Source organism: Dermochelys coriacea, chromosome 4 (genome assembly GCF_009764565.3).
Source record: "Dermochelys coriacea isolate rDerCor1 chromosome 4, rDerCor1.pri.v4, whole genome shotgun sequence".
Classification (NCBI taxonomy): domain Eukaryota; kingdom Metazoa; phylum Chordata; order Testudines; family Dermochelyidae; genus Dermochelys; species Dermochelys coriacea.
Window position 1 is genome coordinate 126,520,559 of NC_050071.1, and position 12,240 is coordinate 126,532,798.

Consider the following 12,240-nt stretch of genomic DNA (forward strand, 5'->3'; position numbering starts at 1 on the left):
GCGGCCCTCACCTCCTGAAGTATGCGCCGGGGAGAATGAGGCCTGGAGAGCCCCACGTGTTGAGCGAGTGTCAGGGGATCCGGTCATAGTCCAGGAGGTCTCAGACTCTGGTGACTTCTGCCAGGACCAGCTTCTGGTGCACCGAGGGGGACTCTGCCACCTGCATACGGAGATGGGGGCTGTGTAGCAGGGTCTCCGCGAGGAGATCCACCTCCTCGGTGGCTGTCACGGACCTGGTCGCCAAGAGCAGTTTCCAGGTCCAGAGAAGGTCCTGGTAGAAGACTGGCAGCCTGGAGAGGTATCTTGGATGGAGATAAAGGAGCTGCTGGTCATATTGGAGCCCTCGGAAGTGGCGCAGAAAGGCATATGCCAGTATGCTCCACGCTGGGCTACCTGCAACATAAAGGAGCCTCTTCAGGGCCTGGAGGCGGAAGACATGGACCTGAGTGTGCAGGCACTTCAGGCCCTGTCCTCCCTTCTCCAGGGGCAGGTGGAGGACCCCTGCAGAGAACCAGTGCAGTCCTGGCCAGAAGAACTCCAGAACACCTAGATAGTAGCCATTACTATTTGCAACAGCAGCTTTGCATCTTAAAGTAGCCAGAGTTTCTGTGGATTTGGCCTCTCTTCCTTCTCCATATGAAATGTTTGTGGCAAACATTCCCCTACCCAGTCCCTTCTATTCTTCCTCTGCTTCTGGCTCGTCCACACACGGTTTTGTGCTGAAATAACAAAAGATATGGACTAAAATCACTTGAATTATTTTGGTGCAAGTATATGTGTAAATCTGCCCTTAGATTTCTTCCAGTCTGCCCTCTGGGTTGTGTGAAAAGCAGAGGATATAGGCTGAGGGGTTGCAGAAATATTGGTTCTCCCTGGGACAGTGCTCTGTGCTTCACCGAACTGAAGGGGTGAAAAATAGTAATTACTTATATAGAGCTTTAACCTCTCAAAGAACTGTACAACCTTTCCTGACGAACCCTCATTGTGTGGGGAGGTAGGTATTGTAGAACTATTAATAACTACCATTTTACAACTGGGAAACTGGCAGGTTATGTCAGATCTCAGATTTTTTCAATGCCTAAACCACTAGCAGGGGTGCTTTAACAATTTTTGTAGTGGGGGTGCTGAAAGTAGAAACCAAGTATTTGGTGGTTGTTACTACTTCAAGCCACAGAGTGCTGCAGGTCTCTAAGATGTATCTAGGAGCTCTGTTTGCTCCCTTCCACACCAGTCTCATATTGGGGGTGAAACACATGGCTAGAAAGGGTTAAACATCCTGCAAAATGAATAACCCTTAAAAGACATGTGGAGAGAGAATGTGTTTTTGTGAATTTACATCTGTATGAGTAGGGTCCACAATGTAATCAAAAGTCCCTGTATATGCTGTATTCTGATAATTCCGAGATCAAAAGAACATTCTAGCATTTAAATGAATTGTAAACATGGGATATCTCGGTATTCATCTCTCTGTGAAATGTACTCTGAATGGTGGAGGAACAAGGAAATGGCCTTACGCTAAGTACCAGTGATGGACCTCCTTCAAAGTCATGCTAATTACCTTTTGAAATCCAACTTGTCAAAAGACAAGAGATTGTATAAAGCTCCTTGGGTCCTGATTCTGTTCTCTCAGATATGCTTAGGCTTCATCAGGGGAAGTTTGAGTCGCAAGACTGAGGTCCCAGTTGTGCTGGCACACCCTGAGTATGATATTTGGATATTGAACTATAATCTGTGCACTATTTTTGAAAGAACTCTTTGCAACTACAAAGCTCACCATCTATGCTATGAATCTGAACCTCAATGAATTGAACTCATGTCTGTATGTATATTGATCTTTTAACCATTCTCTCTCTCTCTCTTTTGTTTTTTAATAAATTTTAGTTTAGTTAATAAGAATTGGCTGTAGTGTGTATTTGGGTAAGATCTGGAATATTCGATAACCTGGGAGGTAATGTGTCTGATCCTTTGGGACTGGTAGAACCTTTTCTTTTATATGATGAAATAAGATTTTCAGAAATCATCATATTTGACTTAGGCACCTGGGTGGAGGCCTGAGGCTGGATCACTTTAAGGGAACTGTGTTATTTGGACTTCTGAGTAACGAATGAGGTAATAAGGAAGCTGTTTTATGCTGGTTTGGTAAATCTAAGTATTGGAATATCCACCATCTTTCTGAGGATTGTCTGCCCCATTCTTTGCAGTTCACCCTAATGGAGTGACCACAGCTGGCTCCCCACTAGGACCCTAGTCACAGTGGTGTAGTTGTGCTTGGATATATATTACCACGGGTTTTGGATCAGAACCACATGCTTGTCAAAAATTAATTTTGATATTGGAGAGTTTAAGTGTTAAAAATCAGTTACAGTGAGTGATCCATGATCAAGATTCTGACAGAAAAAGCCTGGAAGAATTATGCTCAAAGAGGGAGTTGTCTTTTAAGAAAAAGGCCCCAGAGCAGGAACTGAAAAAATCTGGTAATTGCCAGTGATAAGGAAGCAGACCCAGTGAAAATGCTCGCAGTGAGAAATCAGCAGCTAGTACTTGGAAAAAAATAGCTGATCTGGAAGGAGAAGTTGCTGAAAGAAAACACCTGTGTTTTGACCATGAATAAAGAATGGCATATATTCGATTGCAAGAACTAGAAGCTAAGGGAAAAGTGAAAAACTTAAGCTCCAACTCAACAGAATAAAGGAACAACAGAAACTGTATCATTCTGAAAAGCCAGATCCTCTCAACAGCAAAGATGGGGATAGAATCTATCCAGTTGGTAACAATGTTGGTATGTTGTTTGACTCTAAGCAGTTGTCTGTGTGTAACCAAATATACCCCAACACTGTCACCTTCTATGTAAATGCTTTTACTGTGAGCTCAGGTGGAGGTAACACCATAACTTGTGCAGAGAATATAAAAGTCAATGGAAAATGCTGTTTAGGACAAATTACACCTTCTAACCTCACTCTTGTTAAAGCAGATCTTGTCAAAGAGGAAGATTACTTACCAAATAAGAGTGTGAATGTTGTAATCCTCTATGAATTTACTGTAAGTGTGCCTTTAGCCAGAATCCATCTTGAATTGTGTTAAACATGAAATTATAGCTGGTGTAAGGAAGTTTATTGCCTAAGGATCTTTTGATTGGAGATGATATTAAAGCTTTGTTTGGTCAAGTTGACATAAATCAGTCACAGGAAAGAAATAATCCTGAACCTGTGTCTGTTGGGGCAAGGATTTGCCTATGTAGGGTTTCTCCAAATGTTTGTCTGTGGAAAATAGCTGTTTGTGCAAAAACGCAGTGCATCTGTGGAAGAAACTTCTGAGTGTCTGTCTGGTACCTCACAAGTGAATCTGGCATTAGATAAGGCTTCGGAAGATGTTTCTCTAGAGCAAATTAAAGTTGGTGACCAGGTTAAATCCCTAACTGAGGAAGGAAGGGGTACATTCTTGGTGAGTGATAAATTGTTGGCTGGTAAAGCTTGGGAAAGTAAGCTTGACCCATGTAAAAGTGATGTGCTTAAAGAAGCTCAGTGTAATACGACACTATTTGTGGAAAACAGCAGTTTATCTGTTAAGGAAGGGAAAGGCAAAGAAAGTTTAGATGAGCGTAGGCAGCCTTCTGAGTTGATGGCTTTGTCTAATCAGCGGTTTGGGAAGGCAAGGTTAGTGGAACATGAGTATCCCCATACCTTACCTATTACCAGTGTGGAGAATTGTGATAGTAAAGGAAATGTTCCTGTGTCCGTTGGGGTAATGACTTGCCCATGAAGGGAGCTACCCCAATCTCCAAGCAGTTGTCTATGAATAGCCATGTGTGCTGGGACAAAGGAAAGGATATCCCAAGCTGTTTGTCTGTTTAAGGGGAATGTTTCTCCAGCTCTTTTCTGTCTGTAAAGCAGACAGAAGAAGCCTGTCAGCCTACAATGGTTGAAAATTTATCAGTTGACCCAAAGTTGATTCTGGATACAACTAAGCCCAAGAAGGAAGTGGTCCTAAGTTTGTGTCTGCTAGGAATGATGACATTGCAACTAATTTGCATCAAGTTGATGTCCGAAAAAGCTCCCAGAGACCAAGCGATACTTGTGCTTCTATTTTGCCTGTTGCTAGTGTGTTGCTGGGTAAAGATATGACAACCTTGTCTGATCAGGGTGATGTGAAATAGCCAGGGCACAACAAAAGCATGAAGCTAATTTGACTGTTACCTACTGACAGTGTGGAAACTTGGAACAAGGCAGAGAATACTTCTAATCTTGTGACTATAAAATCCAGCACATTACCTGAAAGGGGGTTGTGTGAAAATCCTCCTGATGGGCCAGAGGTGATTCTGGATGTAAGTGAAATTCAGAAGAAGTTTGGTGATTTGTCTGTTGTGCCAAAGTTGGTTCTAGGCATAAATAAAACTTGTAAAAAATCTGTTGCAGTGCATGATATTGCAAAAGAAAAGGAATTTCTTAGTGAAGTCTTTGAAGTCTGTGAAAAGGAATTGTTTCCATTGACTCTTAATGGGCCATTGTTGATAGTAAACAGTCTCTCTTCTGAGGAAAGTATGATGGTGCCTAATGGCCAGAGTCTTTCAAATGTGTACGAATCCAATGGGCTTGCTTCAGAAAGACCCAGTGTGGTTAGCTTTGAAAAGATTTCAGATGAAATAAAAATTGTTAGGGAGTTTAAACAGCCCTATAAGCTTAACCAGCTTGTTGGGGAGACGTTTTGGAACATGAATGACTCCATGTTGATTCTTTAAATAAGCAGTCTGTGACTCAGGTACTGAGAAAAGATCGGGTTACTGGTTTTTCAGCGCATAACAGCCTTATAACTGAATCCATAAGGATGCAGAGGAGAGCAAGTAAACTCTCATCTCTAGACAATTTGAATATGACTTATAGTCTCTTAGTGGACTTGACATCTGATTCCATGTGGAAGCAGAGGTTGGTAAGGACAAAAAAACCTTGAGTCTAACATGCTCGTGAAAATGGATGGTATCTCTTTTAAGATGGAGTCCAGCCTTGGAATTGGTAAATCTTGAGGATCTGAAAACTAGTAAACGGGCTAGTGTCTGTGTTGATGCAAATTACCTGATTGACTAGGGCGAGAAAGACTTGCCCATAGCCCTTAGCAAAAAGGATGCACCCAGCCAGCCAATGGATTCTGTTAGTCAAGAGTTCAGATTTTGACCCTACTGGACAGGGAGGAAGGGAAGGATTAAACCTTACAAATAAAAGCCACAAGTTAACCATAAAATACCAGAACCCCAAGGAAGTGGTTAAACTAAAAGCCTATGTTAAGGAAGACCCTGAGGTCAAGAAAAAGCTACAAAGGTTCAAAAAGGATATTGAACAACCTGACCTAAAGAATTATTTGTCTAAAAAAGACTTGGAATAACAAAAATGATTGTAAATGTACACTTGTAATAAATTTGATGTTAATGCTAATGTTAACTTTTGTGACTGTGGTGCTGATGCCAAGAACTGTAAAAATGTAGAATGTGCAGGGTCTATTGGGAAAACCCTTGAACATGTTGGGAGTAATACATCAGAACTCAGGTTGTAAAAGCCTGCATGGATATACTTTTCATTAAGTGACAACACACTTTATGTTAAAAGGCCTGGTGATACTGATATTTTACAGTTAGTGCCTGTATCTAATCTTGAAACTGTACACAGCAGAAAAACCACCACAAGCTTGAACTGGTGTGCAAAAGGGGAAACTGAGGTACAACTCCTCACAGCCTTCATGGCTGAATGCCAGAGTAAGTGCTCTCTAAAGAACATTAATGGCTATGTTAAGTCAACACATAAACCAAATCCTGGAATCACTAAAGTGTTTCACAAAGTTTGGACTAAGTTTTTAACTTGGGCAGAAGCATCCCTCAATCATTTGGCCTTACAAAGAATTCAATGTAAACACAAATGATATCAATGTGGGAAGGTCTTTAAGGTGTATCCAGGAGCTCTATTTGTTCCCTTCCACACGTTGGGGGGTATGACGCATGGCTAGAAAGGGTTAAACATCCTTCAAAATAAATAACCCACAAAAGACATGTGGAGAGAGAAAGTTTGTGTTTTTGTGTATTTACATCTGTATGAGGTAAGGTCCACAATGTAATCAACAGGTTTCAGAGTAGCAGCCGTGTTAGTCTGTATTCGCAAAAAGAAAAGGAGTACCGGTGGCACCTTAGAGACTAACAAATTTATTAGAGCATAAGCTTTCGTGAGCTACAGCTCACTTCATCGGATGCATTTCCGATGAAGAAATGCATCCGATGAAGTGAGCTGTAGCTCACGAAAGCTTATGCTCTAATAAATTTGTTAGTCTCTAAGGTGCCACCGGTACTCCTTTTTCTTTTTGCGAATGTAATCAACAGTCCCTCTCTGCTGTATTCTGATAATTCAGAGATCAAAAGAACATCCTAGCATTTAAATGAATTGTAAACATGGGATATCTCAGAATTCATCTCTCTTTGAAATGTACAGTGAATGGTGGAGGAACAAACAAATTGCCTTATGCTAAGTACCAGTGATGGACCTTCAAAGTCATGCTAATTAGCTTTTGAAATCCAACTTGTCAAAAGACAGGAAATTGTATAAAAGATCTTTGGGTCCAGATTCTGTTCTCTCAGATATGCTTAGGCTTCTTCAGGGGAAGTTTGAGTCGCAAGACTGAGGTCCCAGTTATGCTGATACGTCCTGAGTACGATATTTGGATATTGGACTATAATCTGTGCACTATTTTTGAAAGAACTCTTTGCAGCTACAAAGCTCACCTTCTATGCTATGAATCTGAACCTCAATGAATTGAACTCATGTCTGTATGTATATTGATCTTTCAACCATTCTCTCTCTCTCTTTTTTGTTTTTAAATAAATTTTAGTTTAGTTAATAAGAATTGGCTGTAGCATGTATTTGGGAAAGATCTGGAATATTCGATAACCTGGGAGGTAATGTGTCTGATTCTTTGGGACTGGTAGAACCTTTTCTTTTATATGATGAAATAAGAGTTTCAGAAATCATCATATTTGACTTAGGCACCTGGGTGGAGGCCTGAGGCTGGATCACTTTAAGAGAACTGTGTTATTTGGACTTCTGAGTAACCAGTGAGGTAACAAAGAAGCTGTTTTATGCTGGTTTGGTAAATCTAAGTATTGGAATATCCACTAGCTTTCTGAGGATTGTCTGCCCCATTCTTTGCAATTCACCTTGATGGGGTGACCACAGCTGGCTCCCCACTAGGACCCTGGTTACAGGGGGCCTAGGAATTTTACTACAAAGCTCACTTAGCTACATTCATATGTACAGTGCAGTCCTGAGTCACATCATAGCTTAGTGCAGCAACGTTGTAACTTCACTTGTACCCAGGCAGACTTTCAAATGTGTAAGACTTATAACAATTTTTTCTTTATTAGCAAAGCTTACCCTGCACAGTCCATGCAAAAATTCTTGTTTAAGGAGTCTGCTGCTTTTGCTGTTCTGCTACAGTGTACGGGTTGTTACCTTTGTCTGCTCCAGTAATGCAAGCGTGGGGTACGCTGTACAGTCTGTCTTGCACAGTTATGTTGGAGCTGATTGGCTGTGTGTGACAGGTCAGATTCATCCTAGGTTCACTTCTAGTGACTTCCATAAAGTTACTGTGCAGTAGGGATGATTTAGCCCAACACCTGTTTCATCTGCTATGTAAAACACTTTATGTGAGCAATTTTCTCATAATTTAAGGAGGTATGCTCATGAGAGCTTTGGAAATCTTTTCCTGCTGAAAGATTATTTCTCTGTATGTGTGTCTATACTGTACAGTTAACACGGGCTCTTACTGCGTTTTAGCCCAACCCCCCTACCATCCACACAGAAAAACTTTTTATCCAAGTTTGGAGAATGTTTTAAACACAGGCCAGTTTTGTGTAGAGTTTGCTTTAAGCCGGTTTAAGGCCAAAAATCACAGGCCAGTGTCCTTCTCCTCTGCCACTGCCACCTCCTCACCCTGCAGAGGGGCACCAACAACCTGCAGCTGCCCCCTCCATCATGGCCTGGTGCGGAGGTGAGGCCCAGGATGGAAGGAGGGGGTTGGAGAGTGAGTCCGACCCATACTCATCTCATAGTGGCAGCTCCTGTCTCCTCCGAGCCTGTCTCCCTGCTCTGAGCATTGCAACCTGGTGCAAGGAGTTGCAATGCCACTCAGGTTGGCCCAGCCGCCCCTCCTTCATGATGGAGGGGTGGGGAAAAAGGAGTTGGGCGGCTGGGCCAAACTTGACTGAGCAGCTCTGTGACCTTGTGTGCTGTGTCACAACACCAGGAGCAGAGCTGGGACCAGCCCCAGGGACAGAAACCACTGCCATGGGGTAAGCCTAGGGAGGGCTCGCTTTCCAATACCCTTCTCCTCCTCTGGGCCTCCTCTCTGCACTGGGCCTGTGACCCACCTAGAACCTTTTCACAACTCTCCATTCAGAAAACACTGGGTTAGAATCCAGGCTCAGCTTTAACTTGGGCTGGAACCTACCCACTTTGCCCCTAGGATGCTGGCAAAATCACTGGAGAACTAATAGTGCCTCAGTGCCCTTTCCACAGTTCTCCCTGAACAACCGACAAATTTTCCTGCGATTGACTGACTGGGAAAGAATCCTAGAGCATTTCAGCACAAAGAAGCATGGAATATGCCCACAGACACATGGGGCAAGTTCAGAAATGATGCACACACAGTTATATGGAGAGGTTTTACAGTAGGGATGCCACACTGGTTGGTTTGTTGCAGGGTTGCTTTTTTTTTTTTCTGGGAGCTAAATTCTGTCTTTGTTTTGGGGGTTTGTGTATGTAACACAACTACATAATCTTGTGTGATAAACTGATAAAAAGGCAGATCACATATTTGGTTTACCACTGTTGCTCTGATTATGTTTAGTTTTCACATGATTAATTTGAGCAGGAAATAATGTGTATATGTATTCCCATTGTTTCACTTTATGATATGGTGCACTTAGTTTAAGATTTAAAATATAAAGACTTTTTTTTTTTCCAAAAAAGATACCAACTTGTATTTGATCTGTTCAACTCTCACTAAAATCAATGGGGAGGTTTCCACGGCAGCCTGTATTGGGCTCAGAGGCCCTGATCCTTCAAAAGTTTACACGTTCCAACCCTTACGTGAGTAGTCCCATTTAAGTCAGTGCATAAGTGTTTGCAGGATCTGGGCCATAGTGGGTAGACATTTCAGGGTCTGATAATCAGTGATTACTAGGACACTACCAAATTCACGGGCCATTTTGGTCAATTTCACTGTCATAGGATTTTAAAAATAGTAAACTTCATGATTTCAGCAATTTAAATATAAAATGTCACGGTGTTGTAATTGTAGGGCTCCTGACCCAAAAAGGAGCTGTGGGGGGGGGGGGTCGCAAGGTTATTGTAGGGGCGGTTGCGGTACTGTTACCCTTACTTCTGCGCTGCTGGGCGGTGGCGCTGCTTTCAGAGCTGGGCAGCTGGTGCGTGGCGGCTGCTGGCCGGGAGCCCAGCTCTGAAGGCAGAGCCGCTGCCAGTAGCAGCACAGAAGAAAGGATGGCATGGCATGGTGTTGCCACCCTTACTTCTGCGTTACTGCCTGCAGAACTGAGCCTTCAGTCAGCAGCTGCCACTCTCTGGCCACCCAGCTCTGAAAGCAGCAGCAGCACAGAAGTAAGGGTGGCATGATACGGTATTATCACCCTTACTTCTGCGCTGCTGCTGGTGGGGCACCGCCGCTTTCTGACCACCCAGCTCTGAAGGCAGTGCAGAAGTAAGGGTGGCAATACTGTGACCTCCCACCCCCGCAACTCCCTTGTGGGTGAGGACCCCCAATTTGAAAACTGCTGGTTTCCCCTGTGAAATCTTTATAGTACGGTAAAAGCACACAAGACCGGATTTCATGGGAGAAGACCAGATTTCACGGTCTGTGGCGTGTTTTTCATGGTCATGAATTTGGTGATTACGTGATCCTTGCTTTGTTTTCCCTGTGGAGCCAAATGGGTACATTGGTTGCAGTGTTCACATCAATAAGAAATTTCAAGTATGCTGCAACATCTGTGTGGGCGGTTTGCTTAAGAGCCAGACACATGCTTCTGTAGGAACGATCGATGACCCTGTGCTGCACCTGGTAACAACACACGTCTTAGAATGGACTGTGCTTTTTGCACCTAAGGCATGAACAAAGCAACCTCTGTCAGCACATAGTGCACAGAAGCTGATTCGGTTTCTAGCATACTGTTGGAAAACTGATTCAACAAAATCTGCTTGCATGGATCTTGATGCTGCAATGTGTTACACCATATCTGCCACCGCCTTCATATTCATGATCTTCACATACTGGAATAATAAAAATCTATTTCCATTCTGAGAGAACTAGAACAACTGGTCCAGGAAATGACTGGTTTTGTAACAGTGACGATAATTTCATCTGAGAAATGTTTTTAACTTCAGTTGTATAAATAAATATAATTAGTGTTTCTGTCTGAATCTGGTGGGTTTTTGTTCATTTTTTAAACTGAGTTTTCAATAGTAGATTCAATTTTTCTACAATGGGAAACGGTCCTAATTTCTTGGAAGTTTTATTTTTTTAAAGTTCTAGGTTTCTCATCCATACATAGATTTAGCAAAAGAAAAGATGCTTCTTTTCTGCATTAAGACTGATACTCACAATTACTCCAGCTGTTAAATGGTGGTGTGTGGGTTTTTTTTTTTTTTAAATGCTTCCCTCAGGGTCTCCCAGAAACTAAGTTTTGAGTCTTTTCTTTTGGGATGTCCTCCCTCTCATTCTTACAGTTCTTATCTTTTATCAATTAGATCTTGCAACTGTTTTGTTTGTTTGTTCTTGTTTCCCTTTTCTCCATGGCTGAAAATGTTGTGTGGTTTGTTTCTCATACCACTTGGGTCAAATTAAGAGGCAGAATTGTGCTTAGTGCCTGAAGACCCTTTAAGAAACTTTTCTGTCCAAATTGTAGTCTGTGCAAAAAAGATTTACCCATGCAAATGGAGTAGTTAGATATTCTAGGGAAACAACTAAAAAAATGTTGACACCTTGAAGACTTTCAAAAGTTATGTTAAAAGCAACCAATTAAAAACATGTATTGCATTAAAATCCATGTGAAGTCTAGGCTTTAGTTTTGTTTATATCTATTTTAAATTGCAGGCTTTTAACATCTCTTTTGAAAGCCATATAGGTGACATTTTAGCTATTCTAAAATCCAGTACTCATCATTCTAAAATATTTTTTTTCTATTTTTAATAGGTCATCACACAACGAACTTGAAAAACATAGGTAAGTCATGAAAAGAAAGTGTAATTATCTAGAAAAAGCATCGTAGATGTTAAGACGACCATGTATAGAACGGGACTTGGTGTTAGAATGGTATCCTGAATGAATCATCTAAACTTGTAGTTGATTAATACTGTACTTATAGAAGTATAACTTTAATATTAATGGTGTTATTGAAGAAGTTGATTCCTCTAGTTGTCTGCTAGCACACCTTAAGAGTTATTAGTACAATAGAAATTGAGTTATCATGATTAAGCTGCATGAACTTGGGGCTGGGGAGAAGTATGAAATGCAGAATTACTTTACTGTTTAACACTTACGTGTCACAGAGGAAGGATTTAGTCTTGCAACTCCCACTCTATATAAACTGGTGCAAACACATTTCCCATTCACTCAGCTTCCTTGTAGAGACAGCAGGCTCCATCCAGAGGATTATGCTCAGGGCTGGAAACCAGGGCTGGAAGTGTCTGCAAGACTTTGAAAAACTATTACACCTCTACCCCGATATAGCGCGGTCCTCGGGAGACAAAAAATCTCACCGCATTATAGGTGAGACCGCGTTATATTGAACTTGCTTTGGCCCCCCCTGTTCCTTGTTCCCTGTCCCCTGACTGCTCCGACCCCTATCCACACCCCCCTCCCGCCCCCTGACAGGCACTTGCTGGCAGTGGCGGGAAGTGGAGCAACGCGGCCCCAGCCTGCTCCACTATGCCCCCTCCCAGCTGCAGCGCTCCGCTTCCTGCTGCTGGTGAGCGCGGGGAGGTTGGGGAAAGGACGCCCCCCGTACTCACCTGCGGCGGCAAGTGGAATGATGCGGCTGGGAGCTGGCTGCTCCGCTTCCTCCACGCCGGTGAGTGCGGAGGGGATCCCTCCCCCGAACCCCCTCTCCCGAGCACCACGGCTGGGGCTGGGCGAGGGGAGCGGGCTGCTCATGGCCCCCCGCTAATTCCCCGGGCCACTCTGGGACTGCGGGGCCCC

At 42.8% G+C, this 12,240-nt stretch overlaps 1 protein-coding gene across 5 annotated transcripts in view; it reads left to right on the top strand.

The window, feature by feature from the left end:
* MXD4 (MAX dimerization protein 4) overlaps window positions 1-12,240 on the top strand; it is a 54,714-nt gene that overhangs the window by 9,138 nt on the left and 33,336 nt on the right. For 3 of the 5 annotated variants that reach the window (XM_038398263.2, XM_038398262.2, XM_038398264.2), the window contains exon 3: window positions 11,236-11,265. The exons of the other annotated variants lie outside the window; for them this stretch is intronic. In XM_038398263.2, the coding sequence (XP_038254191.1) occupies window positions 11,236-11,265 (30 nt within the window). The remainder of the gene's footprint in view (window positions 1-11,235; window positions 11,266-12,240) is intronic. 5 annotated transcript variants of the gene reach the window in all.